The sequence below is a fragment of the Triturus cristatus genome, chromosome 4_1, assembly GCF_964204655.1.
Source record: "Triturus cristatus chromosome 4_1, aTriCri1.1, whole genome shotgun sequence".
Taxonomy (NCBI): domain Eukaryota; kingdom Metazoa; phylum Chordata; class Amphibia; order Caudata; family Salamandridae; genus Triturus; species Triturus cristatus.
The window spans coordinates 753,524,579-753,547,075 of record NC_140585.1 but is presented as its reverse complement, the minus strand read 5'-3'; the positions used below and the strand labels follow the sequence as shown (position 1 = coordinate 753,547,075).

Sequence of the window (22,497 nt, the reverse complement as noted above, 5' to 3'; positions counted from 1 at the left end):
TTGAAAGGTATGATCATGGGACTCCCTGAGAAACTCAAAAGGAGGTGGGATGTCCTGTTACCATGCTTGCTTTTCGCTTACAGGTAAGTGCCACAGAAGGGAGTAGGTTTCTCACCCTTTGAACTTCTGTTTGGTCATCCTGTAAGGGGACCACTGTGTCTTGTAAAGGAGGGCTGGGAGAGTCCTCTTCAAGAACCCAAACAGGACATAGTGGACTATGTGCTTGGCCTAAGGTCCAGAATGGCTGAGTATATGGAAAAAGCATCCAAGAACCTTGAGGCCAGCCAGGAGCTCCAGAAGCACTGGTATGACCAAAAAGCTGCACTGGTTGAATTTCAACCAGGGCAACAGGTGTGGGTTTTGGAGCCAGTGGCACCAAGGGCTCTCCAAGACAAATGGAGTGGCCCTTACCCTATCCTAGAGAGAAAGAGTGAGGTCACCTATCTAGTTGACCTGGGCACTAGCAGGACACCCAAAAGGGTCATCCATGTGAACCACCTTAAACTCTACAATGATAGGGCTGACATCACCATGCTGATGGTGACTGATGAAGAACAGGAAGCAGAGAGTGAGCCACCCCCTGACCTCCTATCCTACAGCCCAAAAGATGGGTCAGTAGATGGTGTGATTTTTTCAGACACCCTCTCTGCCCAACAGCAGACTGACTGCAAGCAAGTCTTGCAACAATATGCTAGCCTCTTTTCCCTGACCCCTGGTCTGACAAGCTGGTGTACCCATGATGTGGACACTGGTGACAGTGCACCTGTCAAGAACAAAATCTATCGACAGTCAGATCAAGTCAAGGAAAGCATCAAAGCTGAGGTCAGCAAGATGCTGGAGTTAGGGGTCATTGAGCCTTCAGAGAGCCCCTGGGCTAGCCCAGTGGTTCTGGTCCCCAAACCTCATCAACAGGATGAAAAGAGAGAGATGAGGTTCTGTGTGGACTATAGAGGGCTCAACTCTGTCACCAAGACAGATGCTCACCCTATCCCAAGAGCAGATGAACTGATAGACAAATTGGGGGCTGCCAAATTTCTCAGTACCTTTGACTTAACTGCAGGGTACTGGCAGATTGGCATGGCCCCAGGAGCAAAAGAAAAGACAGCATTCTCCACCCCTGATGGGCATTACCAGTTTACTGTGATGCCCTTTGGGTTAAAGAATGCCCCTGCCACCTTCCAGAAGTTGGTGAACCATGTCCTGGCTGGGTTGGAGTCCTTTAGTGCAGCTTATCTTGATGATATTGCTGTCTTTAGCTTCACCTGGCAGGATCACCTGATCCACCTTGGGAAGGTTTTAGAGGCTCTGCAGAGTGCAGGTCTTACTTTCAAAGGCGTCCAAATGCCAGATAGGGCAGGGCACTGTGGTGTACTTGGGCCACCTTGTAGGTGGAGGCCAGGTACAGCCCTTACAACCCAAAATCCAGGCCATCATGGACTGGATAGCTCCAACAACCCAGACCCAAGTCAGGGCATTCCTTGGCTTGACTGGGTACTACAGGAGGTTTGTGAAGGGGTATGGGTCCATTGTGACCCCCCTCACAGAACTCACCTCCAAGAAAATGCCCAAGAAAGTTAACTGGACAGTTAGTTGTCAAAAGGCTTGTGACACCCTAAAAGAAGCAATGTGCTCAGCACCAATTCTAAAAGCTCCAGATTATGCCAAGCAGTTCATAGTGCAGACTGATGCCTCTGAGCTAGGGATAGGAGCGGTCCTATCCCAGACCAATGATGAAGGCCAAGACCAACCTGTTGCTTTTATAAGCAGAAGACTACTCCCTAGAGAGCAGCGTTGGAGTGCCATTGAGAGGGAGGCCTTTGCTGTGGTTTGTTCCCTGAAGAAGCTGAGGCCATACTTGTTTGGCACTCACTTCCTAGTTCAAACTGACCACAGACCTCTCAGATGGCTAATGCAGATGAAAGGGGAAAATCCAAAACTACTGAGGTGGTCCATCTCCCTACAGGGAATGGACTTTGAAGTGGAACACAGACCAGGGACTGCCCATGCCAATGCAGATGGACTTTCCAGGTTCTTCCACTTAGACAATGAAGACTCCATAGGACAAGGTTCGTCTCATCACCTTTCGTTTGGGGGGGGGGGGGTTGTGTGAGAAAGTGCCATCTTTCTTGCATGGTATGCCCTCACTTTTTGCTAAATTGCTGAATGTACTTCGATTGAGTGTACCCTGGGTTCCTGCCAATCAGGTGCCCAGGGCCTATGTTCCTTCCTTAAACCACACAAACTCCAAATTGGCAAACCCTAGCCACATATCAGCCCCTAGTAAATGGTACCCTAGGTACCCAGGGCCTTGTGGCCAGGGAAGGCCTCTAAGGGCTGCAGCACACATTGTGCCACCCTCAGAGGCCCTGTACCCTTACACACACACTGCCCTTGCAGGCTGAGTGTCTGGGTGCAGGACAAAACAAAGAGTCGACATGGCACACATCACTGTGTACCATGCCCATCACCTACACTGCCAAGGCATATGTCAGCCACCCCTCTAGCTGGGTGCATTACGCCTATGGTGTGGGCGCAGGAGCCCTGTGCCCCTACAGTACCCGGGTCCATTCCTGGGCACTGTAAGTGCAGTGCTGTCATTTAAGAATAGATGGTGCTGAGAGCTTGTCAAACACGAGCTCCACAGCACCATATTGGCAACACTGAAGCCTGGGAAGTTTGGTATCAAACTTCTCAGCACATTGAACCCACACTGATGCCAGTGTAGGATTTAATGTACTAAGCACCCCAGAGGGCATCTTAGAGATGCCCCCTTACAGCTAACTTACAATCCACGTCTGCTCTGAGGCTGCCCAGGCTGCCACACAGCAGACACGTTGCTGGACCCCTGGGTGGGAGAGCCCCTGCTCTCCCGGGCCTGCAACAATGCACATCCTGGGTGAGGTGAGAAATCTCCTCCCCCAGGATGAGCAAAGGGAAGCTTCAAAGGCAGGCCGCCATTTGGAGTTTCCCCAGGCCACTGCAACCCCCCACTCTGGCGGGAAGCGTGGCCGGAAACCCCATACAAGGACAGGGGATGTGCCAGCCTGCCCACCCCACCCCTCAGGTGGGGGAGGCGAGGTGAAGCACATCTCCGGGCTCTCGCCATCTTGAAGATGGGAGGCCCTACCCTATCCGGATTAGGCTACTGCCCCCCTCCCACAGGAGAGAGGCAGGATAGGGGGTGTACCCACCCCAGGACAAGGACCCATTGGTCCCTGGCCTTCACCTACCTGTAACGCCCCTAAATCTAGTATTTAGGGGCACCCTGAACCTTCCTTCCTCAGATTCCAGATAGAAAATTACAAGAAGAGCAAGAAGAACAAAGACCTGCCCTGCAGCTGCTAAAAAGAGAAGAAGACACCAACTGCTTAGGCCCCAGCCCTACCGGCCTGTCGACTCTCGAACCTGCACCAGCGCGGCATCTCTCGTGGCCAGGAACCTCACCAACCCCGGAGGACCTGGCTACCTTTTGGCTCTAAGCCCCTGGGACTCCCATGAGTAGAGGCTCTACTCAAGAAACCTATTTTTAACCCCTGGCAGCAGCCCGGAACCGCGGACCCAACACACTCTGCACCAGCCAAGCCTGGCCAGTGCCGGAGTGGACAAAGACCCTGAGGACGACCCCACGGCGACTTTGACCCCGAGTCCGGCACCCAAGGACCCCCCTCGACATCCCGCAGGAAGCCTGCAGCCTCAGAACCAAGTGCCACCCCAACCGCGATCAACCAGAGGGTAAGATTCCCGACGTCAAAAGGCACCCCGGCGCCCTGCGGCCCCCTGTGCCCAATCCCGGGGTACCCACCTAACCTACAACTACCCAACTTACCTCTCGAAGTGGTGGTGGCACCTGAAACATCCTCGTCCCCGAGTCTGCAGCCTTTTTGCAAACCGGAACATTCCCATTGATTTCCATTGAGCGCCCGAAGGCTCATAAGCACCCTGCACCCAGCCGCCCGAGTGGCCCTGGCAGTGCCCTCTCTACACTAACCTACTTCCCCACTTGCCCTGAGTAAGTGACCAGGAGCCCAGCTCCCACAGCCGCGTGGCTTGCCAGACAGCAGCCACCAACCAAGGCCCCCCTATCCCTCATAGGATAACATTGGGCCTAACTCTCTCTGCACCCGGCCGTCCTGAAACCGCTGAGGGTGAACCAACTGTACCTACCTGACACTGGGGGACCCCTGAGTCCATGCCCGGAATTTCAACTCTGCCAGTCGAGTACTTACCCTTAAACCGCTAACTTCATTTTCCTCATAGGGTAACATTGACTGGCTTTTTCTTCAAAAATCTTCCAAGTGTGAACTTTTCAAAACTGTAAAAATTCACCAAAAATCAGCCAAGTGACAAAAACGAATTTACTCACATGCTCCTAGGTGAGCTCCCAGTGCTGGATCTTGGTGCCCAGCCCTGACCCTGAAAAGTGTTCACAACTATACTTACCTCTAACTCATTTTTCTCCCATAGGAAACCATTGTCTGCTTTTCTGTGAAATTTCTTCTAAGTGTCTATTTTTGCAAATTTGAAATATTCTGTTAAAATCGTACCATTTCTGCAAACAAAATTACTTACCTGCTTTTGATAAGGACCCCAGTCCTGGGTCTAGGCACCCAGTCCTGGATTACTAAAGTAACGATAAAGTACTCTACCTGCAATGTGAATTTCTTGCCATAGAGATCCATTGAATGTTTTCTTTGAAATATTTTCTAAGTGCTAACTTTGGAAATAGCTAAATATTATTTAAAAATCATTGCAGTTATTAAGTCGACTTTCATCACTTGATTCTGAATACTGACCCAAGGCTGGTTCTAGGAGCCAGACCTGGAATTCCAAAAGTAATCTGAAAAGTAATTTATTACAAATAACCTGAATTTACCATTGAGCTCAATGCATTGTTATGTTTAGGAAATAGGATTGTTTATTGCAACCAACTGTGACTGTTTACACAAATGTATTGCTTAAGACAAAAGTATTTATATTCAACCTCTCATTCTGAGAAAGTATATTTTTACCCCCTTTGTGGTTCTAAAAATAAAACAAGCATATATTTTATATACATAAACCATTGGCCTAGAGTTCAGTTATTGAGTGTGTGAAACCATTTTCTGACTGAGTGTGTACAATAAATGCTTTACACTGTCCTCTGGTACTGCCTTACTGCTCGACCAAGCTACCACTTTTGAGAGTAAGGTCATACCTAACTTTGACCTCTATCAGCCTCTGGGGGACTGTGGACTCTGTACACCCTGTACCTATTAGGGAACAGTATATACAGAGCCACTTTCTCACAATGGGTTGCTAGTGAGCGGATATTTGTGACATTATTACTTGCACAGGCCTCACATTCTGCACTACTAATCGCGTGGTCTTACAGAGTCAGGTTTGTCTTTCCCATTCCTCTCTAAAACTTTGCAAATATGCAGGGGTTTTTTAGGTTTTGGAGAGAAGTTCAAAGAAGACATGACCTTGTTCATTCAACGTACATGTATTCTCTATACACCTTAAAAAAATAGAAAAGGCCTTAGGTTCTGATAGATACTTCTAACTGCAGATTCCTAACTTTGTGTTTTGAATATTTTTAGATGCCAGACTGAATACAGAGAATTTCAACAACAGTGCCCCATCTCCCTTACAAGTGGTGTCCTGGGGCTGTGTGTTGATTACGTACCACCCCAGCAGTGGTAGAGCGGAGAGTCAAATATGCGCCTCTCTTGTGCACTGACTTCCTTTCTTTCTGATATGGATCCTGGGCTTCCATCCCAACTTTGTGTTCTTTCAGCGACTTCCAAAAAGTGCTGTAGGGAATTATGTAAAAATTATGTTAAACTACTAGCTTCAAGACGTGCCTAATCACCAGGAAGCAGATGTCCATCAAGAACCCATATTAGGTGTCTTTGGTGCCTGTGCTCGACTTGCTTAAATCGTGTGACGTGTGCCCTTGAAGGCAATACAGGACCAGAAGGCAAATCTATATCGCGAACACAAGAGGTAGTTGTCGAAGCACAGGCCTCGTTTCCACTCCAGTTCAGTGACCCAGTCACGGATCCATTACTGAAAACAGGTTACTTCCCGTCTGCAGTGTTCATGTAAGTGTTCATGTTCGTATAGCTTGAAAGAGAAGATGTGAGGACATCGAGATAAGCATCGCACTCCTTTGAAGTCCTCGGTTTCGGAATAGATTCCTTAGATGGTCCCATCTCACCACTCTAGCTTGAAAGAGAAGGTGTGAGGACATCAAGATAAGCATTGCACTCCTTTGAAGTCCTCAGTTTCAGAATAGATTCCTTAGGTGGTTTTGACATATCCCGAGTTCCTTGGTCTGTTGTCAACCCTACAGCTGATACCCATCTTCAAGGCGGCCATGCTGCATATATTTAACGGATCCTGACACCATCTGGCATTCCTTTGGGCCCCAAGGAGCCACAACGGCCTCCAGTCGGATCACCATCTGTCCCTTGGGCATGCGTTACTGGGCCATTACCGAGTGATACAGAGTTCACACCAGCTCCAATATTCCCTCAGGTTTCCTTCACACAAACGCTGATACGGTCTCCCCCAGTGCCCATGTCTGGTCCCTAGCCAACAATGGCCTGAGCTCCACTGATATCATGCTTACAGAGCGCATAAGCTCAACCAGTTATTACACAGTCTGACTATAAACGGTGCCTCTGCAGTGACTCAGTTATCAGCAGAGGCACCATTCTCTTTTTGGTTCTGACTTTGATCCTATACAAGGAACACATAGGCTATTCTAGGACAATAACAATGATGATGAGGAGGAGGAGCAGTACACCGAGAAGTACGTAATCTATGCAGGCCTGTCTGCTACAGATTTCCTTGGCAGAGCTATTGGGGCCAATGTTGTGCTTCTCAGGCATGCATGGATGTATATTATCTGGCGTTGTGCAGGTGTCCCTAATGGATATGCCTTTTGAAGGGTTTAGACTTTGGTAGGCAGGTGAGGGGGGGGCTCGTTTTTGGAGTTACTGATGCAAGCCAAACAGCTTTACTCATCAATTCAGGAAATTCAGAGGCTATTTCACTGGTCTATCCTATTGATGATGTCAACCTTCTCCAGCAGTCCTTTCATGGCTGCGGACGTATCACTGGCAAACACTGCACAGGGCAGCAGAGTCAACAGTCCTCCCATTCCTCCTCCTGCACTGCAGCAACTAACCAGCTGCTTTAGTTTGTCCTCAACTACTCATGTGAGCCCCGTGGGAGACAGGATTCAGCATTTCCTCCCTGGCTGGTGATCTGTCACATGAGACAAATGGGTCATACAGATTATTCAAAGGTTCTGTGCCCTACCCTTAATTGCATCCCCGCTTTTCTTGCTTCCACAGCACAGTGTATTTCAGCGGAGCAAAAGGTGCCACCTAATGGGCATCAGACAAGGGAGAGGGATGCTAATCAGGCTACTTTCTCATCATGAAAAAGGCAGATTCTTCAGGCATCTCCTCTACCATCACCCGTGAAATTGCTTTCTCTTGAAAGGAAAATTCAAAATCGTCAAGCTTACTCCGATCCTATTCATCCTAGGCCTGGGAAACTTGATGGTGTCCTGGCCTTGCAGGGCATGGACTTTGCAATACCTGTCCTGCAGTCCCACAGGCATTACCTGCAGTTAAAGGTGGGCTAGGTTTCTTTTCACTTTGTTATGTACACCAGGTACCTACAGCATTGGTACTAAAGCGGGTGCGGGTCCCTAAAGGCGGCAGCATATATAGTGCCACCCTTTAGGCCCCTTTTCCATCCTCATGCAAACTGCCATTGCAGGCTGCATGACATGGTGCAGAGTAAAGTGAAGACACGGCATGGCACACCTCGTTTGTGCTATGCCTGGAAACATTGCATGCACTCCTACAGCAGGGTGTATCAGTCTTGACCCTGTTCCTTGTGGGAACAGTCCAGCCCGAACTGCCAAGCCAGGTCCTCCCTGGACCGGAAACAAGCATCCTGGCACCAGTTTCAGGGCATCACCCATCATCAGCCAGGCTAGCTTGGCTAGGCTAGCTTGAAGTCGAACTAAGCTCTCTGCACGGAGCACCCTGGACCAGGTTTTCTAGCACTGACTGCTGTCTTGCTCCCACAACACTTGTGAACCGAGCGCCCCCCGTTGGGGGCTCCCGGACTTGTCCCCTAGTCCCCCTAGGCAGCCTGTTTATAGGTGCCCTCTCTCCTTCAGTGCAGCGCGTATTGATACCAACCCTACCAGCACCTCGGCACCTGGACGCCCCAAGACAGATACACTCTTAACTGCTGGTAGGTACTTTGGATCTTACCCCTCTGCCACCTTAAGTCCTGAAAGGGACCCTCTGAAACCTACTGCAAGTACCTGTATGTCGTTATATATCTTTTTCTCTCATAGGAAAGCATTAGGCGTAGACGCATTTAAGTAAACATTTTACTTACCTGTGAAATTCAATATTTTAAAAAGTACTTGTATACGAAGTTCTTGGTATCAAAATGATTATAAAAATGTGATATTTTTCTAAATTGGTCTTGGATTTATTCTTTGAGTGTGTGTGTCATTTTTTGCCTCTGTGAGTACAACAAAGGCTTAGCACTGTCCTCTGATAATCCTAAACTGCTTGCCCGCACTACCACAAAAGACAACATCTAGTGTTATCATGTTTTGTAGGAAGCTGGATTTCTGTTCCAGTAACTCCCCCTCCCTCCCCCCCCCCCCCACACTTTTTGCCAGACTACTGATGCACTTTGACTCTATGTGCCCTGGGTCCCTGCCAATCAGGTTTCAAGGTTCTTTCCCAAAACTGTACCTTGTACCCCTAATTGGCACCTCTCTGGCCACATGGCAGTCCCTTGTAAATGATACCATGGGTACCAAGGGCACTGTGGCCAGGTCTCTAAGGGCTGCAGCACTTATTGTGCCACTCTTACCCTGTACCTTTACACACACACACTGCCATTGCAGGCTGCCTGTTTTGGTGCAGGACAAAGTGATGAGTTGACATGGCACACATCCCTGTGTGCCATGCCTACAACCCACTGCTCTGCCATAGGTCAGCCACCCCTCTAGCTGGGTGCACTATACCAGTGGTGAGGGTACAGATGCATGAGCCCAGTACCCCTACAGTGTCTAGACCAATTATTAGGCATTGTAAGTGTGGTGATGCCATTAAGAGTATATGGTACTGGGAGTTAGTCATTACGAACTCCACAGCTCCATAATGGTTTTACTGAAAACTGGGAAGTTTGATATCAAACTTCTCAGCACATTAAACCCACACTGATGCCAGTGTGGGATTTAATCAAAAATGCACTCAGAGGGCATCTTCGAGATTCCCCCTGAAAAATGAACAGCCTCTTGTGGGTTCCCTGACTGGTACACGCAGCCTGCCATCATGAGACATGTTTCTGGGCTCCTGGGGCGGGAGCATTCGCTCCCTGAGCCCAGAAACATAGCCTTACCTGGGCGGAGGTGGTCACACCTCCCCCAGGCCAGGAAGAGCCATCTGTGGTAGGGGAGCTTCAAAGGCCTTGCCGCCTTTGTAATGCGAAACCCAGCCTCTCCTGCTATCAGGAGCAGGCCCCCTTGCTGTCTTGCCTCCTTTTCGGCGGGAAGACAGACAGGAAAAATTAGCACAGCCCGCAAGGTGTGCCCACCTCTGCCAACTCCACCCCTCAGGTGGGGGAGGGGAGGTGAAGCCCACTCTTCAGTACCCGCCATCTTGCACATAGCAGGCACTCTCCAATCAGGGTTGGGGATTGTGCCCATTCCCCCTCGTGGGGTGAGCAGGTCAGTAGCCAATTGGCTACTGACCACGAGACCCCTAAAACGCCCCCTAAATACAGTATTTAGGGGGCAGCCCTGAACCAAGAAGACAGATTCCCGCAATCCAAGGAGGAGGACAAAAGAATATGCCCAGCAGAGGCGACTGCATAGAAGAACTGATTTGGCCCCAGCCCTACCGGCCCGTCTCCAGTATCCAGAGATCCTGCACCAAAATTTGTCCTGCAGCCAGCGACCTCCAGAACCCCTGGGAGGACCGGCTGCCCTCAACAAATACCGGATCTTCTGTGAACAGCAACTCTGTTAAAAAAAAAAAAAATTCCCAAGTCAGATTCTGAGCCTGCTGAGGACAAAGAAACCCGACGCCTGGAACCACCACTGCACCCGACGCCTACAGCCCGAAACCGGGTGGTCCACCATTCCCACAGCACTCCAAAGTCCGAGTCCACTGTGGTTTGACCCCTCCAGGACTCCCCTACATCACCTGCAGCCTCTGCACTGAGACCCCTTCTCAACCACGAGTGGCCCAGTAAGGTGAAATCCGACCTCAACAGACACCCCCTGCATCCAGCCACCCTGCGCTCAAGAGAAGAGAACCCGAGGTGCATCTACGTCCCCGAGCCCTTCAACTTACTTGCCCAGCTGTTGGTTTCTCCCGGAAGTCTTCCTGGACCGAACCTGCAGCCAAAATTCAAAACTCCCATTGAAAACAGGGCACCCAACGCCAAAACAGCACCCTGGACCTATCCGTCGCTGCGGGTGCACCTAGTGTGCTAACTCGGATCCCCCTTCCCCTGAGCATAACTCCAGGAGCTTTGCTCCCACAACCTTGTGGCGTGCTCGTGGGCAGCCACCAACCGGAGGCCCCCTATTGGATAACATTGGGCCTCAGCACTCTTCACCCGGCCACCCTAGTGCCGCTAAGGGTGCTTTGAGTGCATCCTTGACCCTGGTGGAACCCTGGTTCTAACCACAGAATACCAACTCCCACAACCAAGAACTTACCTGTTTACTGATAACCAATCAATCAATCAATCAATCAAAGCATTTATATAGCGCACTACTCATCCAGAGGGTCTCAAGGCGCTAGGGGAGGGGGGTCCGCTACTGCTCGAACAGCCAGGTCTTGAGTTGCTTCCTGAAGGCGAGGTGGTCCTGGGTCAGGCGGAGGTGGGTCGGGAGGGAGTTCCACGTCCTGGCGGCGAGGAAGGAGAAGGACCGTCCCCCTGTGGTGGATCTTCGGATGCGGGGGACGGTGGCGAGGGCGTGGCCGGTCGATCGAAGCTGGCGTTTGGGAGTGTAGAAGTTGAGGCGGCTGCTGAGGTATCCTGGGCCTTGGTTGTGTAGGGCTTTGTGTGCGTGGGTGAGGAGACGGAAGGTGATTCTCTTGGTGACCGGGAGCCAGTGCAGGTCTCTCAGGTGTCCGGAGATGTGGCTGCGACGGGGGATGTCCAGGATGAGTCGTGCTGAGGCGTTCTGGATCCGCTGAAGTCTTTTCTGGAGTTTGGCGGTGGTTCCGGCGTAGAGGGAGGTGCCGTAGTCCAGACGGCTGGTGACGAGGGCCTGGGTGACCGTCTTCCTGGTCTCGGTGGGGATCCACCGGAAGATCTTTCGTAGCATGCGCAGGATGTTGAAGCACGACGAGGAGACGGCGTTGACTTGTCTGGTCATGGAGAGGGTGGAGTCCAGGATGAAGCCCAGGTTGCGTGCGTGGTCTGTTGGTTTGGGTGCGCTGCCTAGGGCGGGGGGCCACCAGGAGTCGTCCCAGGCGGAGGGTGAGGATCCCAGGATGAGGACTTCCGTCTTGTCTGAGTTCAGTTTCAGGCGGCTGTTCTTCATCCATTCGACCACCTCTTTCATCCCTTCGTGGAGGTTGGCTCTGGCGGTGGCGGGGTCGTTGGTGAGGGAGAGAATCAGCTGGGTGTCGTCGGCGTAGGAGATGATGTAGAGGTTGTGCTGGCGTGCGATGTCTGCGAGGGGGCTCATGTACACGTTGAAGAGGGTTGGAAGGAGCGAGGAGCCTTGAGGAACGCCGCAGATGACTTCGGTGGCTTCAGATCTGAACGGGGGGAGGCGGACTGTCTGTGTCCTTCCGGCGAGGAAGGAGATGATCCACTCCAGTGCCTTCTCCTGGATTCCGACGTTGCTGAGTCGCTGCACTAGTGTACGGTGGCAGACAGAGTCGAAGGCCGCGGAGAGGTCTAGGAGGATGAGGGCCGCCGTTTCTCCGTTGTCAAGCAGAGCTCGGATGTCATCGGTGGCTGCGATCAGGGCGGTCTCGGTGCTGTGCTTGGCCCGGAAGCCAGACTGCGAGAGGTCGAGGGATCCGTTCGTCTCGAGGAAGGCGGCCAGCTGCTTGTTGACGGTCTTCTCGATGACTTTTGCAGGAAACGGGAGCAGCGAGATGGGGCGGTAGTTCTTGAGGTCCGTGGGGTCGGCTGATGGCTTCTTTAGTAGAGCGCTGAGTTCGGCGTGCTTCCAGCTCTCCGGGAAGGTAGCGGTGTCGAAGGAGGTGTTGATGATGTCCCGCAGGTGGGGTGCGATGACCGCGTCGGCCTTGTTGAAGACGTGGTGAGGGCAGGGGTCGGTAGGAGATCTGGAGTGGATGAAGTTCATTGTGCGGACGGTGTCTTCGGTGCTGATCGGGGTCCAGGCACGGAGGGTGGTGGTGGGGGGCGGTGGTTCGGTCGTGGCGTGCGTCGGTTGAGTACTGAAGCTGTTGTGTATGTCCGCGATCTTGTTGTGGAAGTAGGAGGCGAGGGAGTTGCAGAGGTCTTGTGAAGGGGTGATGTCGTTGTTACCGGCGTTGGGGTTGGAGAGCTCTTTGATGATGTTGAAGAGTTCCTTGCTGTTGTGTGCGTTGTTGTCCAGTCGTTCCTTGAATGCGGTTTTCTTGGTGGCGTGGATGAGTTGGTGGTGTTTTCGGGTGGCGAGCTTGAGGGCAGTCATGTTGTCCGGTGTTGGGTCTCTGCGCCAGGTTCTCTCGAGGGCTCGGCAGTTCTTCTTGGAGCTCTTGAGTTCGTCGGTGAACCATGGGGCTTTCTTGCTACCGGGTCTGCTAGTCGGGGTCTTCAGAGGGGCGAGGTCGTCTGCGCAGTCGCTGATCCACTTCGTGAGGTTGGTGGCTGCTTGGCTGGGGTTCGTTGCGCTGGTGGGTGGGTTCTTGCTCAGGGCGGTCGCGAGCTGGTCGGCTGTGATCTTGTTCCAGCTTCTGCGTGCAACCTGTTGCTGGTGGTGGTGGATCGTGGTCCTTCTGAAGCTGAAGTGGACGCAGCTGTGGTCCGTCCAGTGGAGTCCGGTGGCGTGGCTGAAGGCGATGTCCTTGCTGGATGAGAAGATGGGGTCGAGTGTGTGTCCGGCGTAGTGGGTGGGGGTGGTGACCAGCTGCTTGAGTCCGAGGTTGGCGAGGTTGTCCAGCAGGGTGGTGGTGTTGCGGTCGTTGTTGTTCTCCAGGTGGAAGTTGAGGTCCCCGAGGAGGATGTAGTCAGCGGAGGGGAGGGCGTGCGGGCTGATTAAGTCGGCGATGTCTTCGCTGAATTGTGTGCGTGGTCCCGGGGGTCTGTAGATGAGGGTGCCTCTGAGGGTGGTCTTGGGGTTGATGTGGACCTGGAAGTGCAGGTGCTCGGCGGGTGCGAGGGTGTCGTCGGTGTTGGTCGTGATGCGGATGGTGTTCCTGTGGATGATGGCGATGCCTCCTCCGGTGTGGTTGATGCGGTCCCTTCGGATGATCTTGTAGCCGTCTGGGATGGCGATGGCAATGTCGGGCGTTGAGGAGGCGTTCATCCAGGTTTCCGTGAGGAAGGCGACGTCTGGGGCTGTGGTGTCGAGCAGGTTCCAGAGCTCGATGGCGTGTCTGTGGACGGAGCGGGTGTTGAGCAGGATGCATTTCAGGTGGCTGCTGCTGTTGCTCGTCTTGGTCTTGGTTGGTGCTGGAGTAGTGCAGGTCCGGATGCAGGTGAACTTGCAGGAGTTGCAGCAGAAGGGTCCGTGGGTGCGTCTCGGGTTGGCTCGGTAGCATCCTGGGCTTCAGCCGGCGTTGAGTGCGTTGAGGGTGGCGGCGTCGTACGTCCGGCGGGTGAGCTGGGGTCTGCGGGGGCCAGGGGTCCTGGCGCTGGGCGCGGTCCAGGCGCGGACGGGCGTAGACGGGCTTACCTTTGGCGCACCTTCGGCGCTCAATCGGTGCTCCCGCTGCGCGCGTCCGCTGCGCGGTCGCTCTGGGGACGTCATAAGAAGGGAGCCGGTCGGGAGGGTCTGCGGGGAGGCAGGAGCGCGAGCCAATCGGCTGGCGGGGGGGCGGGGCCACAGGCTGGGGCGGCGGGAAAGCTGGACATTTTCCTCCATAGGAATACATTGACTGTTTTTCCTTGAAAATTGTGTGGAGTTGGTTTTGTATGAGAACTTGGAAAACTGCAAATAACTAAAAACTACTTTACTTACCTTTTCTCTATGACGTGTCCCAGTGCGATATCTAGGTATATCACACTGAGTAGAAAAAGTAATCCGTAAAGTAATCTGAAAAGTAATCAAAAGTAATCTATCCGTAATGTCAACTGTATTCAAAGTATTTACAAACCTGTAAAGAAGTTTTTTTCCATTCAGCTTGCGTGTATTGTTCAACCTGCCTTGAAAAGTACCATTTACACTCACCTGTACCAGGCTTGCTTGGTTCTAGAAAATAAATATATCAAAATATTTTTTTTACAAACAAATTGGCCTGAGTTCAGGCTTTGAGTGTGCGACACCATTTGCTAACACTTCCCTCTAATAAAGCCTTACTTCTCGCCCACACTACCATAAATAGAGAGTAAGGTGCGATCTACTTTTACCTCTGCCTTCCTTTGGGGTTCCACTGGACTCTGTGCACGCTATACCTCATTTTGGTGTAATATATACAGAGCCAGCTTCCTACATTTTTGCCTCTGTAAACCAGTAAGGGTCTCCTGGACTTTATGCACAGTGTACCTTGTTTTGGTGCACTATAGAAAGAGCCAGTTTCCTACACTTCCTCCATGTATTACAACAAGCAGGGTGAGGTGGTGTCCTGCATATTGTGGCAGGAGGCTACACCTCTGGAGGTGGCTAAAAGAGAATATCTTCTTGTTTGCCAACCAGCTGGCAGGGTCCCTAAATGCCATGGGGGATGGACTGTGCTGATGGCGTCTGGATGATCACGAGTGGGGTATTCATCCCAAAGTGGTGTAGGCTATCTTTGAACACTGGGGGAGCCTTGTTTAGTTCTGTTTTCAACTGTTGGAAACACGCAGTATCATTAGTTTTCCGCACTGGAGTTTCATCTAAGGCACTGATTAGGAAGCTCAATCTGGCTGGTATAGAGCAAGAGACTCCTGTATGCCTTCCCGCCGATACCTCTCCTGCCTCTGGTTCTGAAGATGATCAGGAAAGACTGGACCAAGTCATCTTGATAGCCATGGACTGTACCAGTACAGGATGCTACACAGTGCTTCTTAGCCTGAGCATTTGCAATCTCATCAGTATTCCTCTTCATGGGGACCTCCTGTCTCAGCAGCCGGACAAGGTCCTGTATCTAAAACTCCACAACTTACACCTCTGTGTGCGTGTGTGGATTAAACTGCGGCAGTTGAAGGTGTATGAATTGTTGACCAGGTGTAGGACATTATCCTTGCACAAAGTGTATTTATGCTGGGGACAAATGTGTTGCTTGATGTGGTGACCGAGATGGCGTCCCCTTACAGGCCAGACTTTGTCGTTCTTTTGTTTATTCTCTTCATAAGCCGGCAAGCTCCTGCAATGGGCACAGTGAAAGATTACTTGTCATCCCTTTCGACCATTTCTTGTTTGCTGGACCAACCATCCTTGTTTCAGTCTCCAGTTGTGATTAGTTTCATAAAACATTTTACACATCTTTTTTGTCCCAACTATTTTTGATGCCCCAGTGGTACCTTAACCTGGTCTTGGCATTCCTTATGCATACACCCTTCGAGCCTATGTGCAGCTGCTCCTTAATGCTCTTGACACTGAAGACGGTCTCCTTTTTATCACCATGTCATTGGCAATCCGTGTGAATGAGCTGCTTATGCTGTCAGTATAAATACACTGCTGGACAAGTTTCTATTGAGGTTATGGGTGGCTTTCCCCCCATCCTAGTTGGTCAGTCAGTCACCTTGCCTGCATTCTTCGCTCTTAATCTATCCTCGAAAGATAAAGAGCAGCGCAGGGAGGGAGAACAGAAGGGCAGCGGAGACATGAATATACATAGTGGAGCTGGTCTAAGTTGAGGTTGTTGAGTTTTTTACCCATTTCGTTTCATTGCTATCTGTTAGAAGCCTATATGGATCCGGCTGAGGGACCTAAAGTGATATTTTGATGTACCCATGTTTCATTACAATGTGCTGTAACTTGCTATGTCCAAGGACCGAGCCACATATGGGACTTGCGTACAATCTGACACGGCAAGCGCTCCAGGAACTATTGCAAAGCTACGTCCTATTGCATTTGACATGTAATTCCGTCAGTAATGAGTGTTATAACGCATGAGTCAATACAGAAGTAAGCCGAACTCCTGTAAATGTGATTGGAAAAACTAATAAAAACAGATTAAAATAAATAAATAAAGAGCAGCGCATCCCGTTGATCCAAAGAGTGTTTAGATTTTTTACATTGATCGGTTAAACAGTCCTCCGTTAAATGATCAGCTCTTTGTTTGCTTCCCAGGTGCAAACAATGTGCATTGTGTGCAAAAGAGGACCCTGTCAATATGGAGAGTCCTCAGCTTTAAAATCTTCTACACACTGGTCAAGAAGCAGTCCCCTAAGAGCCCACTCCACCAAAACCAAGGTTTCTATGACAGCAATGGCACGAGACATGCCTGTCCTTGATAGCCGCCAGACTGCCAGATGGGTTTTGGTTAATACGCTCATAAATCACTACTGCCTTGACAGTGAAATGTGACGAGTAAGTCACCTTTTCTTGCTTGGATTTGCAGGACAGTTTTTTTTGTGTTATTTCTGCAGGCCCTCCCCCTCTGGGAGGTAGTGCTAGTGTATCTATTCAAAAGATGAGGAATCTGTAGTTTATGGTATCCATCAGAAGAACAGGTTCCATACCTTTTGTAATGCTCTTTAGCAGTATCCGAAACAAAAAGTATCCCCGAAGGTAAGTAATTTGTCCTTTAGGCAATACATCTCTTTGCTAAGTTTTTGTGGACGGGTTTGCTAAGCTGGTGGATTAGTGTCGGTTTTGTAAGACACTTGAACTGGTTCCCTGCCTCTCTGAGCCTCCTCATAATTACTTACATTAATGCCTTGGCACCATCTTACTATGACTGCCCATAATGTGCTTGAAATTCACATTATTAAGTAAAGACCAGCCCTATAATAAAGTTGCCACCACCGTGCCACGCTTGATCTCAGTAAGTCATAAGTTCCCATCATAATGCCAGGTCCAACATTCTGCAGGTTGCATGGGGAGGCACTAGGGACAAGTGGGATGACCATGTGTGATTAAAAAAGCTTTTCTTCTCACTAGAAAGGCTAGCAGCTGAACTTTTTTTTCTGAGCCTGTGACAGGATGCTACCACCTGCATAGCATCAAGGTTGTTGCTTTTATCCTTGATGATGTGGCAAATGTGCATTCGGAATACAGCTACAATAGATATACTATTAGGAGCTACCGGGTGGCGTCATCGACACAGCACTTAAAACAGAGCGTCAGATAGATTGGGAGTTTATCCTGACAGATATGGAGGAGAGGACCAGGGTGGGCTTTGGCATGGGCGAGCTGGGCCCAAGCCCGGGGCGCAGCAGGGACCTGCCTGACTTAGTCATGCAAACAACTACTCGTCTGTGCCACTTGGTCTTAATCGGGTCCCCTTCACTCCTCCCATCTTCCTCACACCTCAACAACCTACGCCCCCACAACAAACACATTTTCTTTACGCCCAGGGCGCTGTCCCAGTCAGTCCGATCATGTCCTCCCATGCACAGACCTAAGCTCTGTGATACTCACCTTCAACCCTACCCCATTTCAAAGAGCATGGGTGTAAGACCTGGACATCCTGACTCTGTTGCTACAACTCAGTGGTACAACTTACGGTTGAGTACATCTACTATAGAGCATTACCAATGTTGTCAATGAAAAAGCTGAAAAGTTACAGCAGCATGAAGGAGCAAGTATCACAATAGTTGCTGTAATTAGAATACTTTGTAATCTTAAATGTTGCATTCATTTATGAGTAAGGCAAGTGCTAAGCAAACATAATTAAACACATTGTATTGATTTTGTTTATAGGCAGCTTATTGCCCATTTGAAGGTTTTCTCGAGATTTTCAAATCCTCGTTCGCTGTTTTTGGAACCAAAGTTATATGAACTTTATACACAGGTAAGACATTCAGTTAATATTCTTTGTCTATCGATATACTTTTTGTTAGGATGCCATATGCGAGTTCACTGTACATAGACCATCAAGGATTGGTTGATCTTTGTTAGTGTAAATAAATGTGGGGTTTAACATCTTCGTAATATCTTCACGTTCCAGCTTCCACTTTCCTGAATCTGTCTTTCCTGAACCTTTTTACATTTTATGGCTTTCTGCTTTCACCTAATAGATTTCGTTTTTGCTTATATCATCTGTCTTGCAGGCAACATGATTGGTTTGAGCTTCATGATACCTGCGGGTCATGAGGGAGTGAAATCTTTTTAAATTCAATATTAACATGTTTACTTTAAAAGGACAGTCTAGATCGTATTATTTGTATATATGAAGGTTTTTTAATTGGTACCTGCTGTATTTTTCAATGACTTCCACTTGGCACATATCACCGATACAAGTCCTTTTTACGGGTAGCACTTGTCAGGAGTCAGTTAAGTGTATTTAGTATACACCTGGAGCCTTCAAACAATTTATGATAACCCCCCTTAAGTGAAAGTAAATATATAATACAATTTTTGTCAGGGCCTCCAAAGTGAGGTCCTGCCAAACTGTACAGTGAATGTTGACTGCTGCTGTCTTAGCTATATGTACAGAGTCCACCATGGGTCTCTTTGTATGAAGTAGGTTTCCCTCTTGTGTGGGTCTAGGGAGACCAAAAGTTAATGTGCATGAGGCACTTGACAGGCACCGTAGATGGATACAGACCATTGTACAGATCAATAAATAATTTAGAACAAGACCGGTCCAGCTTGTTCGTTGTCGTCGATCAGTTGAGTTGGAAGGCACTATTGGAAGGTGCTTTTGAAGTAGGAGAGTGACTCACCGACAGAGGATGTTGTGTCTCTTAGTAATGTCTTTACAGTTGACTCGAAATGATTGATGTGTTTGACACACAACACATTATACTCCGTATTGATACTGAGCCAGACGACTTTGTCCTGCGGAGACCCTTACACTCATAAAGGGTCGAAACTTCGACTTCTATCTTCTTTGGTTCCCTGATTATTTATAATCCACATTGTGCTACGTTGTATGCACATGTATGTTAGAAAAACTTGGTGAAGAACCAGAGAGCATTGATGCTGTCTTATGTAAATATTTCATGTAATGGTGCACACACTTTAGCACTGCTTAGTCTGCACTTTTTTAATGTATTGCACAGTCATTTGCATATATATTGGAGTAGAATATATCACAGCAACAGATAACTTCTCAGTCTCGTGTTTTTCGTATATGCAACCCAAGTGAGAAATTACCACTAGGTTGGTATGTTAACACATTTACTGTTGGTCTCCCTAGACTCACACAAGAGGGAACCTACTTCGTACAAAGAGAACCACTGTGGACTCTACATATATCTATTTCTGACCCTGGTTCCCATGGGCATATAGGGTTTCTCCTTGTGACACTTTACATGACTACTCATGTCTTGGCATATAAAAGTTAAGGAATATATAAAAAATACATACAAGCAAATATGGTATTCAGTGGTGCATGTTCTCCAAACAAATGTTACAGCACAGGGTGTAGCATCACAGCCAGCTTCTCTCACACACATTCAAGATGCAGAGCACTAGCAGGAGCAGTGCAAGCTTCCAAACAATGCCTGGATACAGCACAGGCAGCAATTATTGAAGTTTTACACTGTGAGGTGTTCCTGACTGCAATAGTGTACGCAGGCAGGGTCTACTATGGATCCCGCCTGTTCATGAAACAGTGTGCCGGACACATGGTAGGAGCAAGCATTTTGTTTAATGCCTTCCTACGTCCAACTTATCTTTTATCCTCAGAGCCCTTATTCAGGACATTGGATCTCGTTCAGTTTCTTTATGCCCACAGGAGTCTCTCTTCCGCACTCAGTACAGGTAACCAGCTGTTTAGAGGGCCCTCGGCGTGCTATCGTAGATCGTTTGTTGGCTGCCAGGGGCTCTTAGAAGGCTATCACATCACCCAGCTCTCTCAGACCCTCCATTGACCAGCCATCCTACATCCTCAGCCAGTCCCAAAGACCCCTCAGTCAACCTTAAGCTTGTCCTCGCCCACCCTCAGAGAAAGTCTACCAGTCCTAAACCAGATTCACCAGCCTTTACACAGTTTTCAGGGCCTAATAATACCGGACACCCTGAGCTGGCACCTAGCTTTCACTGACCTTCAGTCTCCCTCATATGACCTTTAGGCCCACTCTGTTGATCAGTCTGTAAAACCCTCCCCCCTCGATTTAGCTGCCAACTTTTCACAGACCCTTTTAACTCCACCATGTGCCAATTACTGCAGACTTTTGGATGACATACTGTGGTATTTCTGATGCCGCATGTTTGCTAAAAAGCCAGGATTGGCTGACGGTGTCACCTTTGACATATGTCTCTGGACAATTATGGAACAGTTTTTCAAGCAAAAAGAAAAGTCTCCCTGTGTGATGTAAACTAGGATCATGTCTGACAAAACTAATTAAATTATTTGTAAAAAATACATAAAAATAATAATAAATAAAATCCATTTGGGACCGGATTCTGTCATTGCTTTGTGTTGCCATTCTGGTCCTTTTTTCTTTCTTTTAGAATCTGCTCAAAACTGAAGCCCGATTTAGTGCTTACAGGTTCAGCTAAGTTTGCTGCTTGGATCTGTATTGTGAGGTAGGACTACTGATCTATGACGCTGCCTTTCAGGATGGGGCGCTGTGACATTACTGTTCACTTGTGATAAACTATTGCGAACAACAAGTGACATTATATTCTTATTACAGGCACGTTTTAACATCAGAATTTTCCTGTAGCAAAAAACAAACGCATCCCACAGATGATGCATTGGATTGTATTGGGATTAGAGAAGACATACACAGCGTATCTGCTCTCTCTTTGTTGGAGTCAAAGTCCGTTGCATGGCTTTGGAATGTCGTGCTGCCCGGCCATTGTATGTTTTCTGGGTTTTTCTTTCCCATAAGGACAAGTATCTTAGAGTTTCTCCCTTTTAGTTTATATTTAGCTAGCATAGAGCTAATCTCTGATGTCTAGGGTCACCCAAAGTGAAATACCCTTGTGAGAGTAGCTATATGGCAGTATGATTTTATGATTTATACCCAAAGGCACCAACCGTTTTGCTTGTGCCCAGTTGGGGAGTTGCTTCCAGCACTACCCTGTCTGTTGAGTCTCTCATAACTGGGTTGCTTTACCTTTATCTTGTCTGAAACATGCATGAAGGTTGTGTGCCCGTATGTAGATGCTTGTTGGTTTGGCTCGTGTATCTGGACAGAGGAATGCTGGTGTGCTTTGCACTCCATTTGTGTGTGCTGCAGAAAAGTTAGGTTTCAATTTTGCAGGGCTAGTGTGGTCCTTCCAGGATGGGCCAACCCCTGCCTGGTGGGTTAGAGGAGGTAGCCAGCCATAGCACTTTGTGGGGTCTGGTCTTTTCCTTTTACTATGAAACTCATTCCCATCACCTGTCCATGAGCATGTTGTAAAAAAGCTGCCTGACTGAGCTATTACACATTCACCTAAGCCATTGTAAACTGTCCTCTTACATGGCCTAAATGTAATTAGAAAAACACGAAATGTCTTCCTTTTCAATCACATTACCAATGCTAAAAACCCTACTTCCGAAATTTTCAGAGTGATGTGCAATCACTTCAATCCTACTTGTGGTCATCTAGGCATCAAAAGTCCTCTTTGCTGGCTTCACTTCTTGGGGCAGATTGTTCCTTTCGTATGGGGTTTGAATTATTTTCTCCCCCTCTCTGTTGTCTACACGGAGGACAGATTTTGGAGCATTAAATAGGCACAGCTGTCTGATCATGCCCCGCTTTGATATTTCAGCTATTCCCTCACACCATCACTCCTGTACTTTCTGAGCTGTGTAATTTTTCGTTAGCTCCAACTGTAGTTCCCGGCACTCGTAAAAGGTATAGTGCTCAAGAAACCAAATTCCAATCCCACCTTTCTACCAGTTATCAGTCCATTTCCCTCTTGTCCATCCCCCCCATACTCTTGAGAATGTTGTTAATGCAGAGCTCTCTTTTCAAGAGAAAAGTCCTTTCGATCTTCCAAATGTTCTGGTGGCAATACTATGTCATCTTCGGCTGACTCCGGATTTTGGAGGCAGTGCGACCCTCTTCCTTCTGGATCTCTCTGCCACCTTCAACACTCTGTCCCACCTTACTCCCACTACTTTCTCAGAGGCGGGGTTTTCTCCAGTTGTCCCAAGCTTTCACCAATCGCCTATAGAAGTTAGATTGTACTAACTGATTATTATACCAAGTGGCCAGTGGTTAGGCTTTCAAGCAGTGTTGCAGATGCTGCTTCTTCTATTGAATTAGTAGGAAGTGTGGTTTGTAGTTAAG

General features: G+C 49.0%; 1 protein-coding gene across 1 annotated transcript in view; it reads left to right on the top strand.

The window, feature by feature from the left end:
* The window catches only part of UTP20 (UTP20 small subunit processome component), a 1,051,825-nt gene that overhangs the window by 364,237 nt on the left and 665,091 nt on the right, over window positions 1-22,497 (top strand). Inside the window, exon 23 of the mRNA XM_085653318.1 lies at window positions 18,023-18,113. Coding sequence (XP_085509444.1) covers window positions 18,023-18,113 — 91 coding nt within the window. The remainder of the gene's footprint in view (window positions 1-18,022; window positions 18,114-22,497) is intronic.